This window comes from Oncorhynchus mykiss, chromosome 14 (assembly GCF_057628025.1).
Source record: "Oncorhynchus mykiss isolate SJ-2025 chromosome 14, ASM5762802v1, whole genome shotgun sequence".
NCBI classification, from domain to species: Eukaryota; Metazoa; Chordata; class Actinopteri; order Salmoniformes; family Salmonidae; genus Oncorhynchus; species Oncorhynchus mykiss.
Genome location: NC_143035.1, coordinates 24,508,527 through 24,533,012, shown reverse-complemented (window position 1 = coordinate 24,533,012; position 24,486 = coordinate 24,508,527). Strand labels below are relative to the sequence as shown.

General features: G+C 47.1%; 1 protein-coding gene across 2 annotated transcripts in view; it reads left to right on the top strand.

Moving 5' to 3' along the window:
• Positions 1–24,486, top strand: part of rab28 (RAB28, member RAS oncogene family) — a 118,277-nt gene that overhangs the window by 68,140 nt on the left and 25,651 nt on the right. For both annotated transcript variants that reach the window (XM_090198615.1, XM_090198616.1), the window contains exons 2-4: positions 9,556–9,652; positions 13,266–13,354; positions 15,005–15,134. In XM_090198615.1, coding sequence (XP_090054741.1) covers positions 9,556–9,652; positions 13,266–13,354; positions 15,005–15,134 — 316 coding nt within the window. The remainder of the gene's footprint in view (positions 1–9,555; positions 9,653–13,265; positions 13,355–15,004; positions 15,135–24,486) is intronic.

Below are 24,486 nucleotides of genomic sequence, written 5' to 3'. Positions count from 1 at the left end.
CTCTCTCCTACCTCTCCCTCTCTCTCTCCTACCTCTCTCTCCTTCCTCTCTCTCCTTCCTCTCTCTCCTACCTCTCTCTCCCTCTCTCTCCTCTCTTCTCTCTCTCCTACCTCTCTCTCTCCTACCTCTCTCTCCTACCACTCTCTCTCATACCTCTCGCTCTCTTACCTCTCTCTCTCTTACCTCTCTCTCTTGACCTCTCTCTCTCTCTCCTACCTCTCTCTCCTACCTCTCTCTCCTACCTCTCTCTCTCTCCTACCTCTCTCTCCTACCTCTCTTTCTCTCCTACCCCTCTCTCTCTCTCCTACCTCTCCTACCTCTCTCTCTCTCTCTCTCTCTCACCTCTCCTACCTCTCTCTCTCTCCCCTCTCTCTCTCTCTCCCCCCTCTCTCTCTCTCCCCTCTCTCTCTCTCTCCCTTCTCTCTCTCTCTCCCCTCTCTCTCTCTCTCCCCTCTCTCTCTCTCTCCCCTCTCTCTCTCTCCCCTCTCTCTCTCTCTCCCCTCTCTCTCCCCTCTCCCTCTCTCTCCTACCTCTCCCTCCCTGTCTCTCCTACCCCTCTCTCTCTCTCTCTCCTACCTCTCTCTCTCCCCTACCTCTCTCTCTCTCCCCTACCTCTCTCTCTCTCCCCTACCTCTCTCTACCTCTCTCTCCCTCTCTCTCCTACCTCCCTCTCTCTCCTACCTCTCTCTCTCTCCTACCTCTCTCTCTCTCTCCTACCTCTCTCTCTCCCCTACCTCTCTCTCTCCTACCTCTCTCTCTCCTACCTCTCTCTCTCCTAGCGCTCTCTCTCCTAGCGCTCTCTCTCCTAGCGCTCTCTCTCTCTCCTAGCTCTCTCTTTCCTACCTCTACCTCTCTCTCTCCTCTCTCTCTCCCCTCTCTCTCCCCTCTCTCTTCTCTCTCTCTTCTTCTCTCTCTCCTACCCCTCTCTCCTACCTCTCTCTCTCTCCTACCTCTCTCTCTCTCCTAGCGCTCCTAGCGCTCTCTCTCTCTCCTAGCTCTCTCTCTCCTAGCTCTCTCTCTCCTAGCTCTCTCTCTCCTAGCTCTCTCTCTCCTAGCTCTCTCTCTCCTAGCTCTCTCTCTCCTAGCTCTCGCTCTCCTAGCTCTCGCTCTCCTAGCTCTCGCTCTCCTAGCTCTCGCTCTCCTAGCTCTCTCTCTCTCTCCTAGCTCTCTCTCTCTCTCTCCTAGCTCTCTCTCTCTCTCTCCTAGCTCTCTCTCTCTCTCTCCTAGCTCTCTCTCTCTCTCTCCTAGCTCTCTCTCTCTCTCCTAGCTCTCTCTCTCTCCTAGCTCTCTTACCTCTCTCCCTCTTTCTCTCTCCTACCTTTCTCCCTCCATCTCGCACTCTCCTACCTCTCTCTCTCTCTCTCTCTCTCTCCTAGCGCTCTCTCTCTCCTAGCGCTCTCTCTCTCTCTCTCCTAGCGCTCTCTCTCTCCTAGCGCTCTCTCTCTCCTAGCGCTCTCTCTCTCCTAGCGCTCTCTCTCTCCTAGCTCTCTCTCTCAGCTCTCTCTCTCTCTCCTAGCTCTCTCTCTCTCTCCTAGCTCTCTCTCTCTCTCCTAGCTCTCTCTCTCTCTCCTAGCTCTCTCTCTCTCTCCTAGCTCTCTCTCTCTCTCCTAGCTCTCTCTCTCTCTCCTAGCTCTCTCTCTCCTAGCTCTCTCTCTCCTACCCCTCTCTCTCTCCTACCCCCCTCTCGCCTACCTCTCTCCCTCTTTCTCTCTCCTACCTCTCTCTCTCTCTCCCCTACCTCTCTCTCTCTCTCCCCTACCCCCTCTCTCTCTCTCTCTCTCTCTCCCCTACCTCTCTCTCTCTCTCTCCCCTACCTCTCTCTCTCTCTCTCTCTCTCCCCTACCTCTCTCTCTCTCTCTCCCCTACCTCTCTCTCTCTCTCCCCTACTCTCTCTCTCTCTCCCCTACCTCTCTCTTTCTCTCCCCTACCTCTCTCTTTCTCTCCCCTACCTCTCTCTCCCTCTCTCCCCTCTCTCTCTCCTACCTCTCTCTCTCTTGCCAAAGCAATATTGCCTCTCTCTCCTACCTCTCTCTCCTACCTCTCCCTCTCTCCCTCTTTCTCTCTCCTACCTCTCTCTCTCTCTCCCCTACCTCTCTCTCTCTCTCCCCTACCTCTCTCTCTCTCTCCCCTACCCCTCTCTCTCTCTCTCTCTCTCCCCTACCTCTCTCTCTCTCTCTCCCCTACCTCTCTCTCTCTCTCTCTCTCTCTCCCCTACCTCTCTCTCTCTCTCTCTCTCTCTCTCTCTCTCTCTCTCCCCTACCTCTCTCTCTCTCTCTCCCCTACCTCTCTCTCTCTCTCTCCCTACCTCTCTCTCTCTCTCCCCTACCTCTCTCTTTCTCTCCCCTACCTCTCTCTTTCTCTCCCCTACCTCTCTCTCCCTCTCTCCCCTCTCTCTCTCCTACCTCTCTCTCTCTTGCCAAAGCAATATTGCCTCTCTCTCCTACCTCTCTCTCCTACCTCTCCCTCTCTCTCTCCTACCTCTCCCTCTCTCTCTCCTACCTCTCCCTCTCTCTCTCTCTCCTACCTCTCTCTCCTACCTCTCCCTCCCTCTCCTACCTCTCCCTCCCTCTCCTACCTCTCCCTCCCTCTCTCTCTCTCCTACCTCTCCCTCTCTCTCCTACCTCTCCCTCTCTCTCTCCTACCTCTCTCTCCTACCTCTCCCTCTCCCTCTCCTACCTCTCCCTCTCCCTCTCCTACCTCTCTCCATCTCGCTCCCTCCTACCTCTTTCTCCCTCTCCTACCTCTCTCCATCTCCTACCTCTCTCCTACCTTTCTCTCTCCTACCTCTCCTACCTCGCTCCTACCTTTCTCCTTCTCTCTCTCCTACCTCTCCCTCTCGCTCTCTTACCTCTCGCTCTCTTACCTCTCCCTCTCGCTCTCTTACCTCTCCCTCTCGCTCTCTTACCTCTCTCTCTCCTAGCTCTCCTACCCCTCTCTTTCTCCTACCCCTCTCTTGCTCCTACCCCTCTCTTGCTGCTACCCCTCTCTTGCTGCTACCCCTCTCTTGCTCCTACCCCTCTCTTGCTCCTACCCCTCTCTTGCTCCTACCCCTCTCTTGCTCCTACCCCTCTCTTGCTCCTACCCCTCTCTTGCTCCTACCCCTCTCTTTCTCTCCTACCCCTCTCTTTCTCTCCTACCCCTCTCTTTCTCTCCTACCCCTCTCTTTCTCTCCTACCCCTCTCTCTCTCTCCTACCCCTCTCTCTCTCTCCTACCCCTCTCTCTCCTACCCCTCGCTTTCTCCTACCCCTCGCTTTCTCCTACCCCTCGCTTTCTCCTACCCCTCGCTTTCTCCTACCCCTCGCTTTCTCCTACCCCTCGCTTTCTCCTACCCCTCGCTTTCTCCTACCCCTCTCTCTCTCCTTCCCCCTCTCTCTCCTACCCCTCTTGCCTACCTCTCTCCCTCTTTCTCTCTCCTACCTCTCTTTCTCTCTCCTACCTCTCTCCTACGTCTTTCTCCTACCTCTCTCTCTCGCTCCTACCTCTTTCTCTCTCCTACCTCTCTCTTGTACGTCTCTCTCCTACCTCTCTCTCTCCTACCTCTCTCTCTCTCCTACCTCTCTCTCCTACCTCTCCCTCTCTCTCTCCTACCTCTCTCCCTCTCTCTCTCCCACCTCTCTCCCTCTCTCTCCTACCTCTCCCTCTCTCTCTCCTACCTCTCTCTCCTACCTCTCTCCCTCTCTCTCCTACCTCTCTCCCTCTCTCTCCTACCTCTCTCTCTCCTCCCTCTCTCTCTCTCCCCTCTCTCTCTCTCCTACCTCTCCCTCCCTCTCCTACCTCTCTCTCCTACCTCTCCCTCCCTCTCTCTCTCCTACCTCTCCCTCTATCTCTCCTACCTCTCTCTCCTACCTCTCTCTCCCCTCTCTTCTCTCTCTCCTACCTCTCTCTCTCCTACCTCTCTCTCCTACCACTCTCTCTCATACCTCTCGCTCTCTTACCTCTCTCTCTCTTACCTCTCTCTCTCTGACCTCTCTCTCTCTCTCCTACCTCTCTCTCCTACCTCTCTCTCCTACCTCTTTTTCTCTCCTACCCCTCTCTCTCTCTCCTACCTCTCCTACCTCTCTCTCTCTCTCTCTCACCTCTCCTACCTCTCCCTCTCTCTCTCTCTCCCCTCTCTCTCTCTCTCCCCTCTCTCTCTCCCCTCTCTCTCTCTCTCTCTCTCCCCTCTCTCTCTCCCCTCTCTCTCTCTCTCCCCTCTCCCTCTCTCTCCTACCTCTCCCTCCCTGTCTCTCCTACCTCTCCCTCCCTGTCTCTCCTACCTCTCCCTCCCTGTCTCTCCTACCCCTCTCTCTCTCTCTCTCCTACCCCTCTCTCTCTCTCTCTCCTACCTCTCTCTCTCCCCTACCTCTCTCTCTCTCCCCTACCTCTCTCTCTCTCCCCTACCTCTCTCTCTCCCTCTCTCCCCTACCTCTCTCTCCCTCTCTCTCCTACCTCTCTCGCTCTCTCCTACCTCTCTCTCTCCCCTACCTCTCTCTCTCCTAGCGCTCTCTCTCCTAGCGCTCTCTCTCTCTCCTAGCTCTCTCTTTCCTACCTCTACCTCTCTCTCTCCTCTCTCTCTCCCCTCTCTCTCCCCTCTCTCTTCTCTCTCTCTTCTTCTCTCTCTCCTACCCCTCTCTCCTACCTCTCTCTCTCTACTACCTCTCTCTCTCTCCTAGCGCTCCTAGCGCTCTCTCTCTCTCTCCTAGCTCTCTCTCTCCTAGCTCTCTCTCTCCTAGCTCTCTCTCTCCTAGCTCTCTCTCTCCTAGCTCTCGCTCTCCTAGCTCTCGCTCTCCTAGCTCTCTCTCTCTCTCCTAGCTCTCTCTCTCTCTCCTAGCTCTCTCTCTCTCTCCTAGCTCTCTCTCTCTCTCCTAGCTCTCTCTCTCTCTCCTAGCTCTCTCTCTCTCTCTCTCCTAGCTCTCTCTCTCTCTCTCTCCTAGCTCTCTCTCTCTCTCTCCTAGCTCTCTCTCTCTCTCCTAGCTCTCTCTCTCTCCTAGCTCTCTTACCTCTCTCCCTCTTTCTCTCTCCTACCTTTCTCCCTCCATCTCGCACTCTCCTACCTCTCTCTCTCTCTCTCTCTCTCTCTCTCTCTCCTAGCGCTCTCTCTCTCCTAGCGCTCTCTCTCTCCTAGCGCTCTCTCTCTCCTAGCGCTCTCTCTCTCCTAGCGCTCTCTCTCTCCTAGCGCTCTCTCTCTCCTAGCTCTCTCTCTCTCCTAGCTCTCTCTCTCAGCTCTCTCTCTCTCTCCTAGCTCTCTCTCTCTCTCCTAGCTCTCTCTCTCTCTCCTAGCTCTCTCTCTCTCTCCTAGCTCTCTCTCTCTCCTAGCTCTCTCTCTCTCTCCTAGCTCTCTCTCTCTCTCCTAGCGCTCTCTCTCTCCTAGCTCTCTCTCTCTCCTAGCTCTCTCTCTCAGCTCTCTCTCTCTCTCCTAGCTCTCTCTCTCTCTCCTAGCTCTCTCTCTCCTAGCTCTCTCTCTCTCTCCTAGCTCTCTCTCTCTCTCCTAGCTCTCTCTCTCTCTCCTACCTCTCTCTCTCTCCCCTACCTCTCTCTCTCTCTCCCCTACCTCTCTCTCTCTCTCTCCCCTACCTCTCTCTCTCTCTCTCTCCCCTACCTCTCTCTCTCTCTCTCTCCCCTACCTCTCTCTCTCTCTCCCCTACCTCTCTCTTTCTCTCCCCTACCTCTCTCTTTCTCTCCCCTACCTCTCTCTTTCTCTCCCCTACCTCTCTCTCCCTCTCTCCTACCTCTCTCTCTCCTACCTCTCTCTCTCCTACTCTCTCATACCTCTCTCTCTCTCCTACCTCTCTCTCTCTCTCCCCTACCTCTCTCTCCCCTACCTCTCTCTCCCCTACCTCTCTCTCCCCTACCTCTCTCTCCCCTCTCTCTCCCCCCTCTCTCTCATACCTCTCTCAAATTCAAATTCAAGCTGCTTTATTGGCATGAAAAACATTGTGTCAATATTGCCAAAGCAATATTGCCTCTCTCTCCTACCTCTCCCTCTCTCTCTCCTACCTCTCTCTCCTACCTCTCCCTCTCTCTCTCCTACCTCTCCCTCTCTCTCCTACCTCTCTCCCTCTCTCCTACCTCTCCCTCTCTCTCTCCCTCTCTCTCTCTCTCCTACCTCTCTCTCCTACCTCTCCCTCCCTCTCCTACCTCTCCCTCCCTCCCTCTCTCTCCTACCTCTCCCTCTCTCTCCTACCTCTCCCTCTCTCTCTCCTACCTCTCTCTCCTACCTCTCCCTCTCCCTCTCCTACCTCTCCCTCTCCCTCTCCCTCTCCTACCTCTCCCTCTCCCTCTCCTACCTCTCTCCATCTCGCTCCCTCCTACCTCTTTCTCCCTCTCCTACCTCTCTCCTACCTTTCTCTCTCCTACCTCTCCCTCCTCCCTCTCTCCTAGCTCTCTCTCTCTCTTACCTCTCGCTTACCTCTCCTACCTCGCTCCTACCTTTCTCCTTCTCTCTCTCCTACCTCTCCCTCTCGCTCTCTTACCTCTCCCTCTCGCTCTCTTACCTCTCCCTCTCGCTCTCTTACCTCTCTCTCTCCTAGCTCTCCTACCCCTCTCTTTCTCCTACCCCTCTCTTTCTCCTACCCCTCTCTTTCTCCTACCCCTCTCTTTCTCCTACCCCTCTCTTGCTCCTACCCCTCTCTTGCTGCTACCCCTCTCTTGCTCCTACTCCTCTCTTTCTCCTCCCCCTCTCTTTCTCCTACCCCTCTCTTTCTCTCCTACCCCTCTCTTTCTCTCCTACCCCTCTCTTTCTCTCCTACCCCTCTCTCTCTCTCCTACCCCTCTCTCTCCTACCCCTCTCTCTCTCTCCTACCCCTCTCTCTCTCTCCTACCCCTCTCTCTCTCCTACCCCTCGCTTTCTCCTACCCCTCGCTTTCTCCTACCCCTCGCTTTCTCCTACCCCTCGCTTTCTCCTACCCCTCGCTTTCTCCTACCCCTCGCTTTCTCCTACCCCTCGCTTTCTCCTACCCCTCGCTTTCTCCTACCCCTCGCTTTCTCCTACCCCTCGCTTTCTCCTACCCCTCGCTTTCTCCTACCCCTCTCTCTCTCTCCTACCCCTCTCTCTCTCCTACCCCTCTCTTTCTCCTACCCCTCTCTCTCTCTCCTTCCCCCTCTCTCTCCTACCCCTCTTGCCTACCTCTCTCCCTCTTTCTCTCTCCTACCTCTCTTTCTCTCTCCTACCTCTCTCCTACGTCTTTCTCCTACCTCTCTCTCTCGCTCCTACCTCTTTCTCTCTCCTACCTCTCTCTTGTACGTCTCTCTCCTACCTCTCTCTCTCCTACCTCTCTCGCTCTCCTACGTCTCTCTCCTACCTCGCTCTCTCCCTCTCTTCTACGTCTCTCTCCTACCTCTCTCGCTCTCCTACCTCTCTCTCGCTCTCCTACCTCTCTCTCGCTCTCCTACCTCTCTCCTACCTCTCTCTCACCTCTCTTTCTCTCTCCTACCTCTCTTTCTCTCTCCTACGTCTCTCTCCTACCTCTCTCCTACGTCTCTCTCCTACCTCGCTCTCTCCCTCTCTCTCCCTCTTTCTCTCTTTGTCTCTCTTTGTCTCTCCTACCTCTCTCTCTCCTTCTCTCTCTCCTACCTCTCTCTCTCGCCTACCCCTCTCTCCCTCTCTTTCCCTCTCTCTCTCAATGGAACTTCCCTCATTTCCCGGCAGTGGTATCATTGGTGACCCTGTGCCGTCTCCTTATTGAAGAGAAGTCTGGATTACGCCAGCTTTTACATGCCCTGGTTAGTTCCAATTGTATGGTGGAAAAAAGGGTCCTATGAAGAGGGAGTAGAGCCAAGCTACTGGAATGCCAAGACCAATGGCTCCCTAAGCCAACGCCAGCATGTGGAATAGATTGTTGCTGTCCGGGATAGTTATTCCTGTGTTGTCAGTGATTGTGTGGGCTACTTAAATGGCCAATTTTCTCCTTGTTGTGTCAGTCACCTCCAGTAAGTTGTCACTCAGCATTGAGCTTGTGAAATGCTCAACAAGTCGACTTTTTCAGACCTTTTGGTCAACGCACGATTTCAGAGTCGCAGGCTTAAGTTTAATGAAAGTATAAGGACACTGCAACCTATGTAGAAAGCGTTGGCCTCCAAGGTATTTGGGGTATTTCAGTCTAATGAAGATCTGTCCTATTCAGCCACTTGAGAAACAGCTGCCAAGATGACTCCTCACTGCTGCCTACATACAGACTCCAAATCATTGGCCACTTTAATAAATGGATCACTAGTCACTTTAATAATTCCACTTTAATAATGTTTACATATCTTGCTCTACTAATCTCATATGTATATACTGTATTCAATACCATCTATTGCATCTTGCCTATGCCGCTCGGTCATCGCTCATCCATATTTATATGTACATATGCTTATTCCATCCCTTTACTTAGATTTGTGTGTATTGGGTAGTTGTTGTGGAATTGTTAGATTACTTGTTAGATATTACTGCACTGTCGGAACTAGAAGCACAAGCATTTAGCCATACTTGCATTAACATCTGCTAACCATGTGTATGTGACCAATACAATTTGATTTGATGATCTGTCCTATTCAGCCACTTGAGAAACAGCTGCCTAGATGATGACTCTTCAATCTAATGAAGATCTGTCCTATTCAGCCACATGAGAAACAGCTGCCAAGATGACTCCTCTTCAGCTATTGTATTTGGGATAGACCTTACAATACTCTACAATGGAGTTGCAACATAATGATTGACTGAAATTGGGCATATTTTGATGCCGCAAAAAGTTGAAATAGCCTATGCTTGACTGTTTTGACTAATGTAGATAACAGGTTTAATTGTAGTCCCCTGTGTGTTCCATATGACTTTTCTGCCCTTTATTTTTGACGTATTGTTGGCAACTTGAAATATATCAGAAAATACATGGCAGTAGATTATATGAATGCTCTGTGGACGTAAAGAAACAATTTATTTCAAATTCTATAACCTTCAGTGATAGTCAAGTAGTACATAAAATGAATTCACCACAGGAAGACTTAGGAAGCCCCACTGTTCCATTATCCCTCCATGTTTATGTAAGCACACTGCTCTAAAGATAGCTAATAGACATCCAGCACTTTTTTTCTTGTCCTCATCCATCAAAATGAATTAAACTTGGCATGTCAAGTCTGTGATGTAAATTCCCATGGTTTTAAGAGTAGCCTAGTGACATGGAGAGATGGAGTTTTCTTATTTTGTGCAGTGGCAATTAGAAGCTGTAGTTAGGATGTATGACTCGTCTACCCAGACACCTGTTTTCTTAATTCACTTGGATTTTTACAGTCAGGCAGGCCTTGATAGCTTTGCGAGACAGCAGAGGTAATTGCTTTAGCTTACCTCAAATGAATTACAATTGCTAGGGTAAACGTCTTCCCAAGCAGTGTGCTCTTTAAAAAAAAATATATATATATATTTTTTTAAATAGAAAAGTCATGGGCCCAGTTCATTTGGAGTTATGAATAGGCATAGTTGTTATACAGAACACCACTCCAACTCCAACACTCAGACTTGTTCATAAGGCTTGAATTCAACTTATTTAGTCGTTTTAATGGCAGGAAAAGGGTCTTAGCATGATCTCTCTCTGTTTCAGACATCACTCGCCACCCGGTTTGCGCAAGAGGCCTTTGGGAAACAGTACAAACAGACCATTGGCCTGGATTTCTTTCTGAAGAGAATAACTTTGCCAGGTAAGACACCTTCATCCTTTGGTTCTTTCTGAAGAGAATAACTGCCAGGTAAGACACCTTCATCCTTTGGTTATTTCCTAAGAGAATAACTGCCAGGTAAGACACCTTCATCCTTTGGTTATTTCCTAAGAGAATAACTCTGCCAGGTAAGACACCTTCATCCTTTGGTTCTTTCTGAAGAGAATAACTGCCAGGTAAGACACCTTCATCCTTTGGTTATTTCCTAAGAGAATAACTGCCAGGTAAGACACCTTCATCCTTTGGTTATTTCTGAAGAGAATAACTGCCAGGTAAAACACCTTCATCCTTTGGTTATTTCCTAAGGGAATAACTTTGCCAGGTAAGACACCGTCATCCTTTGGTTATTTCCTGAGCGAATAACTGCCAGGTAAGACACCTTTCTGAAGAGAATAACTGCCAGGTAAAACACCTTCATCCTTTGGTTATTTCCTAAGAGAATAACTCTGCCAGGTAAGACACCTTCATCCTTTGGTTATTTATGAAGAGAATAACTACCAGGTAAGACACCTTCATCCTTTGGTTCTTTCTGAAGAGAATAACTGCCAGGTAAGACACCTTCATCCTTTGGTTCTTTCTGAGGAGAATAACTGCCAGGTAAAACACCTTCATCCTTTGGTTATTTCCTAAGAGAATAACTACCAGGTAAGACACCTTCATCCTTTGAGCGTGCCGGCCTGCTCTGTACCATACCACAGATACAGACACACATTCACGCAGGCACTCACATTCTCAGTTTTGTGTTTACCTTAGCACTACACAGTGGATTAAAATTATCAAAGCTTGATGATTAGTTGATTATTTGTATCAGCTGTTTAGTGCTGGGCAAAAACCCAAACGTCCTGAGGACCGAGTTTGGGAAACCCTGCATTAGAGGCACCTTGATGTAAGATGCTGCAGTGTCTGACTTTAATTTTCTTGAATTCTGCTTATGAAACGTGCATATCTAAAAGTATTCCGACGTTATTAAAGTAGCCTACTTGGAATTTATTACTTTTCTTTTTACAAAAGCGGTATGTGAATTTGAGTTTGTGCACAATTTAACTTTAAAAAAAATAATAATAATTTTACACAAAGCTTTAGAATTTCTGAATTTATTGTCAAATTGATACAAAATGTGTTGTTGCATTTTGTATTTTCCTTCCCCAGTGTTTCATGGTAAAACCGAACAATTTTGTTCCTCAGGTTATCTCAGGACTTTCAATGTGTCTTTCTTGGTAGCACCACATTGTGGAGAGTCTGCCACTTCTCATCCTTATTCATTCTGAAAGCTGTTCTCTCTAGGGCAAACACCAGGATTTTTTCCCCTCCATGAAGCCAATGGACAGCTTATGTCCAGAGAGGCGAGCCTTACACATAATTCTGTGGGCACAGTACAGAGTAAATACATTTAGCATTTTTATATTCATATCCCGGGGTTCAACTGATCTTTGTTCTGAACCACATAAAACATTCATGTTCTTATTTGTTTACTTTCAAACCCACGGAAATAAAGCCTCGCTCTGTATCCTCTTAGATGTGTAAAATAAATGTTTATTGACTAATGTTATATTTAGACTAAAGCCCCCCATTTTCACTTCCTACCATATGGCATGGGGATTTTCAGCATTTTAAATTGCATATTTAAAATGGTGCCAAGGCATAAAGCTGCAAAAGTCTGCAAAGTAGCTCCATTCTTTTATGACTAATAAAATAACATTTAAGCAAGGGTGGATTAAGTACTAAAATAAATATATGATAACTTGAAACTATTACATTTAGTCCTATATTCAGTTACAGTTGGTAATAGTAGGAGAAAGAAAACATGAATGTTTTAGTAGAGATAATTAGGCAGACCTTAGTGAAATAGGGAAAGGCAAGGCTTCAATGAGACATCGCACAAATAATTCCAATCTTAGTTGTGATTCTGGTAAAAATAGTTGAGAACCATTACTTATCTGCAACACGGCAAGACACGTGTGTGTGTGTGTGTGTGTGTTTTATTTATATATATATATAAAATAGTAGACGTTGGTTCAACACGAGTTGTAAAATGGCACATTTTCTGGGGGATTGGGTTCTCTTGACCTGATGAAGAGGATGGCTGTGTTTGCCATTTGGGTGGTCCTGAGCTTCGTTAGGACCTACGCCCGCCTTCGACTGGATGTGTTGTGTGGCTCTCTGGGGCTCTATGGGGATCTCCAAGATGGGGGGAGAGTATAGCCGGCGCTGGCCCCTCTCACCGTGAAGGCCCAGCTTGTCAAACTTAATGTACATTTTCCAACGCGTGGAGAGGTGAGGTGAGGCCGATTGGCACACAAACTTCTCTTTGTGTGCTTTTAACAATACCTCTTCCAGATGTCTCATGTTTGGTCTGTGAATTAATACTTATCAAAATGGTGATGTTTTGATAGTGTTTTTATTGGGTTCCACTGAACAGTGCTAATAGCTAATGAAGACTACTAAAAACACAAAAACAGCCACTAACTCACCACGTAAGCAGGGAAACTTTGGGTCTGTTGAGTCTTTTAAACAGAAATAAAGTTTGTGTCTGACTGCAGGGGATGGGTGGGGATAGCTCGTATGCTGTAACACCAAGGGCAATTATTCATTGCACTCTTCAATTTAGCTTTACATTGACACTGTATAGTCTAGATGTAGTCACTGTGAACACTCGCGCTTCCTTCCTCAGAGAAACAGGGACTTGTGTGGTGGGGGTCAGCTCGTCCAGCCGTATCCACACTGTACGCTCGGCTCGCCATAAGCGCACTAGGCCAATGAAGGGCCCTCATCACACCGACAAACTACTCACTGTCTGGTCTTCTTTTCTTTTCTCAACCACCCCTTTCATTTTCCAGAGGAGGAAAATATTTATTTAGATTTGGTTTTGTACCCCTTAGCTCTCTCTCCCTCTCCCCACCTCCCTCTTATATAAATTGGGATAGTAGTCTTCTTTTGCTTATAATTTTGTGTTTAATTATCTGTATTTTTCTTAACACCACATATTTCTCCTTACTCTCCTCGACTTGGCAGAGAACGACACAATGCAAACAGCTATTCCCAGGCTAATAAGTGCTCGTTTTTTTCCGGCCAGGGGTATTGAGAATGTTTAAATTACAGGGTAAGCATACCTATTCATCCCCCTGAATCTCTCCTCTGGATATTCTTGGATTTGGAGTGTGTGTGTGACCTGCCAGAGGCGAGCGGTTAAAAATTAAAGATTAATCTATGATTTATTGTTTCCAATATGTACATGAACAAAGTCAACGTTTTATTACAGAAATCCCTCTCCCAAAATATAGGCTCCAGTTACGACTGACTCGTGAGCTTTGTTAAAACAAACGCCTATAAAAGGAACCCAAACAACCGAGATGGAAAGCTCACAAATTACAGTACAATTGCATTTGTCTTCTCTTGTCACGTTGTTTTCCAGTTGATCGACTTACGTTCACTTTTTAGTCAGAAGTTGATGATATGAAAAAGAAGCTAACATGGCAAGCCAAATGTTGATAGTTTTGTAATATGTGGGCTGCATTGCAGCAGCTTTTGTTTGAGACATTGAAGTCCTTTAATAGTTTCTTAAGATTTTAAGTTTCTCCATTTCCTCTTCCCTCAGGCAACTTGAATGTTACCCTGCAAGTGTGGGATATTGGAGGTCAAACGATTGGAGGGAAAATGCTGGATAAATATGTCTATGGTGCTCAGGTACTGTAACACACACACACAATAAACACTGAGGTGGTCTGTCGTAGTTCACGTTAGAGCTCTGAACTTTTTAACTGTACAAATGTACAATGTAATAGTGTTTCCCTATTAGGCTTGGGTAGTTAATAAGCCTTTATGATAATATTAGTGCCACAGGACCAAGTTTTGCTACTTAGCTGGTCATATGGACTAGACTATGTACAGTATGAGGGGGAGTAAGAAACACCTTTCTCTCTTTCTCCCTTCCCCCGCTCTAACGTCATTATTTATTAACAAAATAAGCATATTTACAACTGATTGTGAATAGAGCGAGGTTTGTGTTGACACTGCAATAACACGTGTGTGGGAGTGTTATGTTTGTGCTTTTGCCTCATTCCGCTAAGCAACATCCCTAACTTGTTGTTGCTATATAGGCTACCATTATCTGTCACCCAAAGCCACAGTCTACGCTCTCAAAGCTGCACTTGTTTGATGAGGTATAGATATAGCTATAGATCTGGTTTACCTGAAGAGCATGGGGCCTGTGTGGGATGTAGAGACCGAGACAACACTTGAGGCTGTTGGTGGGTGTGTAGGTCAGTCATGTCTGTACTGTAATACCACCTCAGACGCCCTGCCCGCTCACTCACACACAACAACAATGTGTCGTCCATCAATGCCACATTGGAATACTTTGCTCTGCGGGTTTCTCACCAGAGCTTTATGGGGCTTTCACGACCATTGTTCGACGCGCCACGGGCGACAATCAATCATAGTCATTGGTAGCGACGCGCTGTAATTGTAACTGACACAAACTGTCGTCACCGGCCTTGTGTTGTGACATTGCGTGTCCCGGACCAGACGCTTCCTGAAGAAAAAGGAGCTGCAATTCTGTTTCATGATGATGCAATCAAAGGCGAAGTAGTCTATTTATTTTGGCTCCTTTTCATATTCTATAGTCTTTTGGAATGGTAAAGAGAGAAATGGACACAATGTTGGCACTTGAGGCTTTTGTTTTTAACATGTACACTGAAGTGTTTCATCTTTGTTTACATATCAACTCGTACAGACGCCAGCTTTAACGGTCTGGTTACTCCGATGGGCACCTTTTGTGCTTTGCTATAGGACTACTTCCGTTTTTGTACCTATGCTGACAATACTTACAAATTATTTTGACGAAGAGAGGGGGATGAGACCTCCTTCATAACCACACGTATATTACCCTCTTTTATTTGTAAGCACAGACAACAGAGCCAATTTTGTGGCCAGGGAACCTAACCTAACCCCCCTTACCTCCTATGCTTGTTTGACTGGATGGACAAAACTCTGCGGTTCCCCTCGCCCCGATGTCCACAAACAGACAAATTAGAGCGTAGGCATAGTGGTTCGGCTGTATGTTCTTAACATGTCTCTCTGCATCTGTAACAGCGATCTAGATCTTTAATGCCATGACTAACTTAGAGAGAGCTGAGGAGGTGCGAACTCCTTGGGGAGTGTGTGTTTTGAGATGGATGGGGGTAGGAAGAGGACTGTCTTTTCTCAGACACTAGTGCCACCTGCTGTTCACACTCAACCTCTCTGTCATGTTTGTTCTCATCTTATGTCAAATTGAATTTGTTTTCGGATGTTGTGATGACATAATTTCAGATTTTCCATGGTATTGTTTTTCAGGGTGTTCTTCTAGTGTACGACATTACAAACTTCCAGAGCTTTAAGAATCTGGAGGACTGGTACGGCATGGTCAAGAAGGCCAATGAAGAGTGTGACGTACAGCCTGTGGTCTCCCTGGTGGGAAACAAAAGTGAGTATCGCTGATGCACCTGCACGCACACATGCAGGTGCAGGTAGCCTAGTGGTTATGAGCGTTGGGCCAGTAACTGAAGGTCACTGGTTTGAATCCCCGAGCCAGCAATGTGGAAAAATCGGTTAACCCCCAACAACAACTGCTCCCCGGGTGATGACGTGGACTTTGATTAAGGCAGCCCCTGCGCCGATCTGATTTAGAGGGGTTGGATTAAATGCGGAAGACACGTTTCGGTTGAATGCATTCAGTTGTGCAACTGACTAGGTATCCACTTTCCCCCTTTCTTTTCTTCTGTTCATAGACCATGCTGTTACACATCATAAATGTATTTTTCAGTGCAGTAAAGAAAAATCACTTTTTCTCTGCCGGACCATTTTGTTAATATTTTTTTTCACTTTTCTTGACACTGCATAATTTAGCAGTACAGCAGCAACCATATTACTGCACCCAGCTCTATTCTGCAGTACAGCAGCAACCATATTACTGCACCCAGCTCTATTCTGCAGTACAACAGCAACCATATTACTGCACCCAGCTCTATTCTGCAGTACAGCAGCAACCATATTACTGCACCCAGCTCTATTCTGCAGTACAGCAGCAACCATATTACTGCACCCAGCTCTATTCTGCAGTACAGCAGCAACCATATTACTGCACCCAGCTCTATTCTGCAGTACAGCAGCAACCATATTACTGTACCCAGCTCTATTCTGCATTACAGCAGCAACCATATTACTGCACCCAGCTCTATTCTGCAGTACAGCAGCAACCATATTACTGTACCCAGCTCTATTCTGCATTACAGCAGGTACCATATTACTGCACCCAGCTCTATTCTGCAGTACAGCAGGTACCATATTACTGTACCCAGCTCTATTCTGCAGTACAGCAGGTACCATATTACTGCACCCAGCTCTATTCTGCATTACAGCAGCAACCATATTACTGTACCCAGCTCTATTCTGCAGTACAGCAGGTACCATATTACTGTACCCAGCTCTATTCTGCATTACAGCAGCAACCATATTACTGTACCCAGCTCTATTCTGCAGTACAGCAGCAACCATATTACTGTACCCAGCTCTATTCTGCAGTACAGCAGCGACCATATTACTGTACCCAGCTCTATTCTGCAGTACAGCAGCAACCATATTACTGTACCCAGCTCTATTTTGCAGTACAGCAGCAACTATATTACTGCACCCAGCTCTATTTTGCAGTACAGCAGCAACTATATTACTGCACCCAGCTCTATTCTGCAGTACAGCAGCAACCATATTACTGTACCCAGCTCTATTTTGCAGTACAGCAGCAACCATATTACTGTACCCAGCTCTATTTTTGCAGTACAGCAGCAACCATATTACTGTACCCAGCTCTATTCTGCAGTACAGCAGCGACCATATTACTGTACCCAGCTCTATTCTGCAGTACAGCAGCAACCATATTACTGTACCCAGCTCTATTTTGCAGTACAACAGCGACCATATTACTGTACCCAGTACGATATACTGCATTCTCGGGAACAGGCCCAGATCCCTGTGATTTGTGTGAAGAGGAGGCGGAGAAAAAGGGTCCGGAGGGCGGGCTGCCTTCTGAGAATTCGTAGGTGATCGTAAAAACACCCACTTCCTTCCATTCTTCTAGCAAATGTACAATCTTTGGACAATAAAATAGATGACAGTCGCGGAAGATTAAGCTACCAACGGGACATTCAAAACTGGAATATCTTATGCTTCACGGAGTCGTGGCTGAATGATGACACTATCAACATACAGCTGGCAGGTTATACGCTGCACCGGCAGGATAAAACAGCGGTGTCTGGTAAGACAAGGGACTATGTATTTTTGTAAATAACAGCTGGTGCACGATATCAAAGGAAGTCTTGAGCTATTGCTCGCCTGAGGTAGTGTGGTCTACAGCTTATCATGAGATTCTTGATCTACCTAGAGAGTTTATCTGTATTTTTCGTAGCTGTTTACATACAACTACAGTCAGAGGCTGGCGCTGAGACCGCATTGAATGAGCTGTATTCCGCCATAAGCAAACAAGAAAACGGTCAACCAGAGGCGGAGCTCCTAGTAGCCGGGGACTTTAATGCAGGGAAACTTAAATCAATTTTACCAAATTTCTGTCAGCATGTTAAATGTGCAACCAGAGGGGGAAAAAAACTCTGGACCACCTTTGCTCCACACACAGAGATTCATACAAAGCTCTCCCTCGCCTTCCATTTGGCAAGTCTGACCATAATTGTATCCTCCTGATTCCTGCTAAACAAGCAAAAATTAAAGCAGGAAGCCCCAGTGACTAGATCAATAAAAAGTGGTCAGATGAAGCACATGCTTAAGCTACAGGACTGTTTTGCTAGCACAGACTGGAATATGTTTCGGGATTCCTCCAATGGCATTGAGGAGTACACCACATCAGTCACTTCGTCAATAAGTGTATCGATAAAGTCGTCCCCACAGTGACCGTACGTACATACCGGAAGCCATGGATTACAGGCAACATCCAAACTGAGCTAAAGGTTAGACCTTCCGCTTTCAAGGAGCGGGACTCTAACCCGGAAGCTTATAAGAAATCCTGCTATGCTTTCCGATGGACCATCAAACAGGCAAAGCGTCAATACAGGACTAAGATCGAATCATACTACACCGGCTCTGATGCTCGTCGGATGTGGCAGGGCTTGCAAACCATTACAGACTACAAAGGGAAGCACAGCCGAGAGCTGCCCAGCTACATGAGCCTACCAGACGAGCTAAACTACTTCTATGCTCGCTTCAAGGCCAATAACGCTAAAACATGCATGAGAGCACCTGCTGTTCCGGAAGACTGTGTTATCACACTCTCCGCAGCCAATGTGAGTAAGACCTTTAAACAGGTTAACGTTCAAGGTCGCAGGGCCAGACGGATAACCAGGACTTGAACTGTGAGCATGCGCTGACCAACTGGCAAGTGTCTTCACAGAAATTTTCGACCTCTCCCTGTCTGAGTCTGTAATACCAACATGTTTTCAGCAGACCACCATAGTCCCTGTGCCCAAGAACACCAAGGTAACATGCCTAAATGACTACCGACCCGTGGCACTCACGTCTGTAGCCATGAAGTGCTTTGAAAGGCTGGCCATGGCTCACATCAACACCATTATCCCAGAAACCCTAGACCCACTCCAATTTGCATACCGCCCCAACAGATCCACAGATGATGCAATCTCTGTTGCACTCCACACTGCCCTTTCCCACCTGGAGTAAAGGAACACCTATATGAGAATGCTCTTCATTGACTACAGCTCAGCATTCAACACCATAGTGAAACTCAAAGCTCATCAATAAGCTAAGGACCCTGGGACTAAACACGTCCCTCTGCCACTGGATCCTGGACTTCCTGACAGGCTGCTCCCAGGTGGTAAGGGTAGGTAACAACACATCCATCCGCAACTCTGATCCTCAACACAGGGGCCCCTCAGGGATGCATGCTCATTCCCCTCCTGTACTCCCTGTTCACTCATGACTGCACGGCCAGGTACGACTCCAACACCATCATTAAGTTTGCTGATGACATAACAGTGGTAGGCCTGATCACCGACAACGATGAAACAGCCTATAGAGAGGAAGTCAGATACCTGGCCGTGTTGTGCCAGGACAACAACCTCTCCCTCAACGTGATCAAGACAAAGGAGATGATTGTGGACTACAGGAAAAGGAGGACCGAGCACGCCCCCATTCTCATCGACAGGGCTGCAGTGGAGCAGGTTGAGAGCTTCAAGTTCCTTGGTGTCCACATCACCAACAAACTAACATGGTCCAAGCACACTAAGACAGTTGTGAAGAGGGCACAACAAAACCTATTCCCCCTCGGGAGACTGAAAAGATTTGGCATGGGTCCTCAGATACTCAAAAGGTTCTACATTTGCACCATCGAGAGCATCCTGACTGGTTGCATCACTGCCCGGTATGGTAACTGCTTGGCCTCCAAACGCAAGGCACTACAGAGGGTAGTGCGAACGGCCCAGTCCATCACTGGGGCCAAGCTTCCTGCCATCCAGGACCTCTACACCAGTCGGTGTCAGAGGAAGGCCCTAAAGAGTATCAAAGACTCCAGCCACCCTAGTCATATACTGTTCTCTGCTACCGCACGGCAAGCGGTACCGGAGCGCCAAGTCTAGGCCCAAAAGGCTTCTAAACAGCTTCTACCCCAAGTCATAAGACTCCTGAACACCTAATAAAATGCCTACCTGGACTATTTGCATTGCCTCCCCCTCTTACACCGCTGCTGGCCTCTGTTGTTATCATCTATGCATAGTCACTTTAATAACTCTACCTACATGTACATATTACCTCGACTAACCGGTGCCTCCACACATTGACTCTGTACCAGTACCCCCCCCCCGCACATTGACTCTGTACCAGTACCCCCTGTATATAGTCTCGCTATTGTTATTTTACTGCTGGTCTTTAGTTACTTTTATTTCTTATTCTTATCCATATATTTTTTAACTGCATTGTTGGTTTGGGGCTCGTAAGTAAGCCTTTCACTGTTGTATTCAGCACATTTGATTTTGATTTATTTTGTGGGACAGCAGCGACCATATTACTGTACCCAGCTCTATTTTGTGGTACGGCGGCGAGCGTATTACTGTACCCAGCTCTATTTTGGAGTACGGCGGCGAGCGTATTACTGTACCCAGCTCTATTTTGTGGTACGGCGGCGAGCGTATTACTGTACCCAGCTCTGTTTTGGAGTACGGCGGCGAGCGTATTACTGTATCCGGCTCTATTTTGGAGTATGGCGGCGAGCGTATTACTGTACCCCGCTCTATTTTGGAGTACGGCGGCGAGCGTATTACTGTACCCAGCTCTATTTTGGAGTACGGCGGCGAGCGTATTACTGTATCCGGCTCTATTTAGCGGGAGGGTAGCGAACGTATTATTGTATCCGGTTCTATTTAGAGGGACGGTGGTGAACGTGTTACTGTATCTGGCTCTATTTAGAGGTACGGTGGCGAACGTGTTACTGTATCCGGTTCTATTTAGAGGTACGGTGGCGAACGTGTTACTGTATCTGGCTCTATTTTGTGGTACGGCGGCGAGCGTATTACTGTACCCAGCTCTATTTTGGAGTACGGCGGCGAGCGTATTACTGTACCCAGCTCTATTTTGTGGTACGGCGGCGAGTGTATTACTGTATCCGGCTCTATTTAGCGGGAGGGTAGCGAACGTATTATTGTATCCGGTTCTATTTAGAGGGACGGTGGTGAACGTGTTACTGTATCTGGCTCTATTTAGAGGTACGGTGGCGAACGTGTTACTGTATCCGGTTCTATTTAGAGGTACGGTGGCGAACGTGTTACTGTATCTGGCTCTATTTAGAGGTACGGTGGCGAACGTGTTACTGTATCTGGCTCTATTTAGCTAGAAACAGGAGGTTGATTTTTCTATTGGGGCTGTTGATTATTCGCTTCCCCTTCTGTCTCCACCCCTCTGATCCTGTTTGTGTGTGCATGTGTGTAGGAGTGTGTTGCAGTCGATAATACCAGATAGGCCTTTGTGTGTAACGGCTCAAGCTAATTGATGTGTTTCGATTAGCTAATTGATAGAGAGGAGCAGGGTCTCCTGGGGCGATGGGAACGGTGATGTTTGCGTGCTCTGGGGAGTGACCCTCAGTGATTTAAGACCCTAATGTGGTGGCTACAGGGCACCCTCCCACTACTCTAACTCCCGCCTGGACACCACTTTGGATGAGGAGAGGATCTTAGATGATAACCAGACAACCTTTTCCAAACCCCCCCTCTCCCCACCCGCATCTCTCCAAAATAAAGACTAATAATGATGACTGTGTTTTTTTAAACATCCCCTCTGACAGATGGGGAGACATTGCTGCCGCCGTGTTATTGTAAAGCACCCAGTCACAGCCCCGTGTGTAATGATGGCTGTCGACTGTCCAGCCTCGAACCCCTCCGCCCCACTCCTCCTCCACCCCAGTGATGAATGGCCCACAGAGTGGTATCTACACAGGAAGCCTCTCTAATGTTACTCAACGGGGCCTTTAGGTCAGGGCTTAATACGCCTGTCTAGAGTAGGGATTCTCTTGTCTTCGCATTAGGGCGCATCTCTTAATGCCCGGGCCTAACGACAGGCGCCTCCGTATTTAGGCTACATTTTGTATACTGTCGGTGAGTGTGTCTGTGTATACTTGTGTGTAAGTGCGTTTGTTATAGTGTGTGTCAGTGTGTATACTGTAATATGTATTTAAGAAGTGTATAGCCCTCTGTCAGGGTCCCCCCTTCGCCCGCTCAGTCAGTCTGCTCTTAATGGCCATATTGCTAAGAATCGCCCATGTGTGTTTTTTTGGCTCCTACAGTTCGCAAAGAAGAAAAACAAAATCCCACACAGATTGCCCTACCCGGAGCAATCAATTACCTAGCGAGACTTTATGAATCCCTGAACCCTCTCACGGACTCAGTTTCTTCAGAGGGCATGAAGAGAGAGTTAGTCTAGCTATCTTGTGGGAATTGCCCACACAGACATTTCTGTTTTGCTTTCTTTTTTCCCCCTCCCCTGCTCCGTCGTCTTTCTCTCTTTTGCCGAGGAGCCCCTCTAACAATTTTACGTATCATAGTTCTTTTTATTTTTATTTTTACCAAGTGCCCGGCCGTCACCCTGTTATAATGAATAGAACAAAAAATATTCAGCATTCTTGGGGGGAATGTTGAGATTTTGTTTTGTAGGTTCCCATGAAATCCAAATGAGTGAAGTAGCCACCAGCCCTCAGACCATGTCAACTGAAATAGAAGGACCCAACCAGGAGCTTATAAGAGCATGATTTGCACTATACAGATTTATGAGAGGGCATGTCCTCTGGGAGATGCCTTCTCTCTCTTAACCACTGACATGTTTTACTGTTGTTTCCCTTCATTCACTCTCACTTATCATATATGCAGTACTAGTGTGTTATCGACTTGCTTTTGGATGTCTACAGTATTGTGTATAAACAGAGAGGGTAAGGCTTCAAAGAGGACAGTCTGACCCCCACCACTTATTTGTACCTGTGCAATGCTTTTGAGACAAACTCAAATACCCCCCCCCCCCTTATCTTTGCCAAACCTCAGTATACTTAGCCTAATTGGGCTTAAACGGATATCTTATTTGGGATGCTGTTGTTCCCTCCTCTCCTTACCCTGGCCTGCCTGACCGTCCTCCACTGCCATTTGGCTAGTGGGGAACAGCCTCCCCATTCTCTGTTTAACACGGCCGTGTAGGGTTAAGGTGCCGTGTTAAGTCGGCGTTGTGCACCTCCTTGCCCTCCACATGCTGTCCAGACCCTTGTGTTAAATAATGGCACCACTTGTAACAATTCAGGGAGGAAGCCAATTAAATGTTTTATTGAGGACACACGTGTATACAAACGCACGCACACAGAAACGCGCGCACGCACACAGAAACGCGCGCACGCACACAGAAACGTGCGCACGCACACAGAAACGCGCGCACGCACACAGAAACGCGCGCACGCACACAGAAACGCGCGCACGCACACAGAAACGCACGCACGCACGCGCACACAGAAACACACAAACGCACGCGCACACAGAAACACACAAACGCACGCGCACACAGAAACACACAAACGCACGCGCACACAGAAACACACAAACGCACGCGCACACAGAAACACACAAACGCACGCGCACACAGAAACACACAAACGCACGCGCACACAGAAACACACAAACGCACGCGCACACAGAAACACACAAACGCACGCGCACACAGAAACACAACTATGCACACACAGACGGACACACACACAGAGAAACATAGAGACACTCAAACACTTGCAGAAGGTGGGTTTTTCTAGGAACACATGGGTAATGGAAGAATGCTCAGCTCTTGGTCTGTCTAAACATACTATAACTGTTTATTACAGCACAGCCCAGTGTTACACCGTATGGTACACAGTATCCTCTCAGGAAAATGTAGACTTCATATGCATGCAGTCTCCCTCACTTATCCAGATATTGTTTTCCTTTATTATTCAATGTATGTTTCAAAATATTTATATTTTTTGTTTTACTGTCATACAACTTCTGAATTACTGATTGATAGTCTTAAAGGTGGTATTTGGGCTAGTTTGAGACCTGTGGTTCGTGTAGGTAAAGGTGTCGCACTGCACGCTCTGTGAATTCATGATATATTATGTCTTCACTTATAGGTGAACGATGGCACCATTAATTGTTAGAATTGGTCTTTCTAGTGTAGCTGCAGCTTCCTAAAGGGCTTTGAACTTGCAGATTTAATCATCTGTTATGTTGAATATAGTGAATAAGGATGTATAGTGGGGTCTGAAATTATAGACCCCCTTGATTTAAAAATGTGCAATATTGACTGTATTAAATAAATAATACAAATACTGAGCTTTTATTGTATTCTCCCAAAAATTGGGAAATTATATAATTTCTAGTAATACATTTGCTTAGGGAAAGATTTTGTTTCACATCTAATACTTTTTTCTTCTTCTCAAAGGTAGATCCAAATTGACACTGGTAAAAGTTATTATAAATAAAGTAGTCAAAAGTTTAGTATTTGGTCCCATATTCCTAGCACGTAATGACTACATCAAGCTTGTGATTTTACAAACTTGTTGGATGCATTTGCTGTTTGTTTTGGTTGTGTTTCAGATTACTTGGTGCCCAATAGAAATTGTTTACCATTAATGTATTGTGTCATTTTGGAGTCACTTTTATTGTAAATAAGAATAGAATATGTTTCTATGCACCTCTACATTAATGTCACGGATAATCCTGAATTAATTGTGAATAATGAGTGACAAAGTTACAGAGAGTCAAAGACCACCCCCCCTCCCCCCAAGACATGCTAACCTCCCATGTTATTGGTAATGGTGAGAGGTTAGCGTGTCTTGGGGGTATGAACTTTGACCCCCTGTAACTTTCTCACTCATTATTATTTCCGATTCATTCAGGATTATCTGTAATCATGGTAGCCTCCACATTAATGTAGGACTGTTCAGAATCATACTATATTCTTATTTATAATAAAAGTGACTCCAAAATGACCATTTAATTTGTGTTGGTCACAGCATAATCTGAAACGCAACCAAAACAAACAGCAAACATCCAACAAGTTTGATGTAGTCATTGTGTGCTTTGGAATATGGGACCAAATACTCAACTGTAGACTATTTTATTTATAAGAATCTTGGCATGTCAATCATTTTGACCCATAACTTCTGGATATTTTTTTTAGTATTACTTGCTAAACAAAATGTTTTTCTCTGAGCAATTGTATTAGTATAAAATAATTTCCCTTTTTTTTGAGCATACAATATAGCT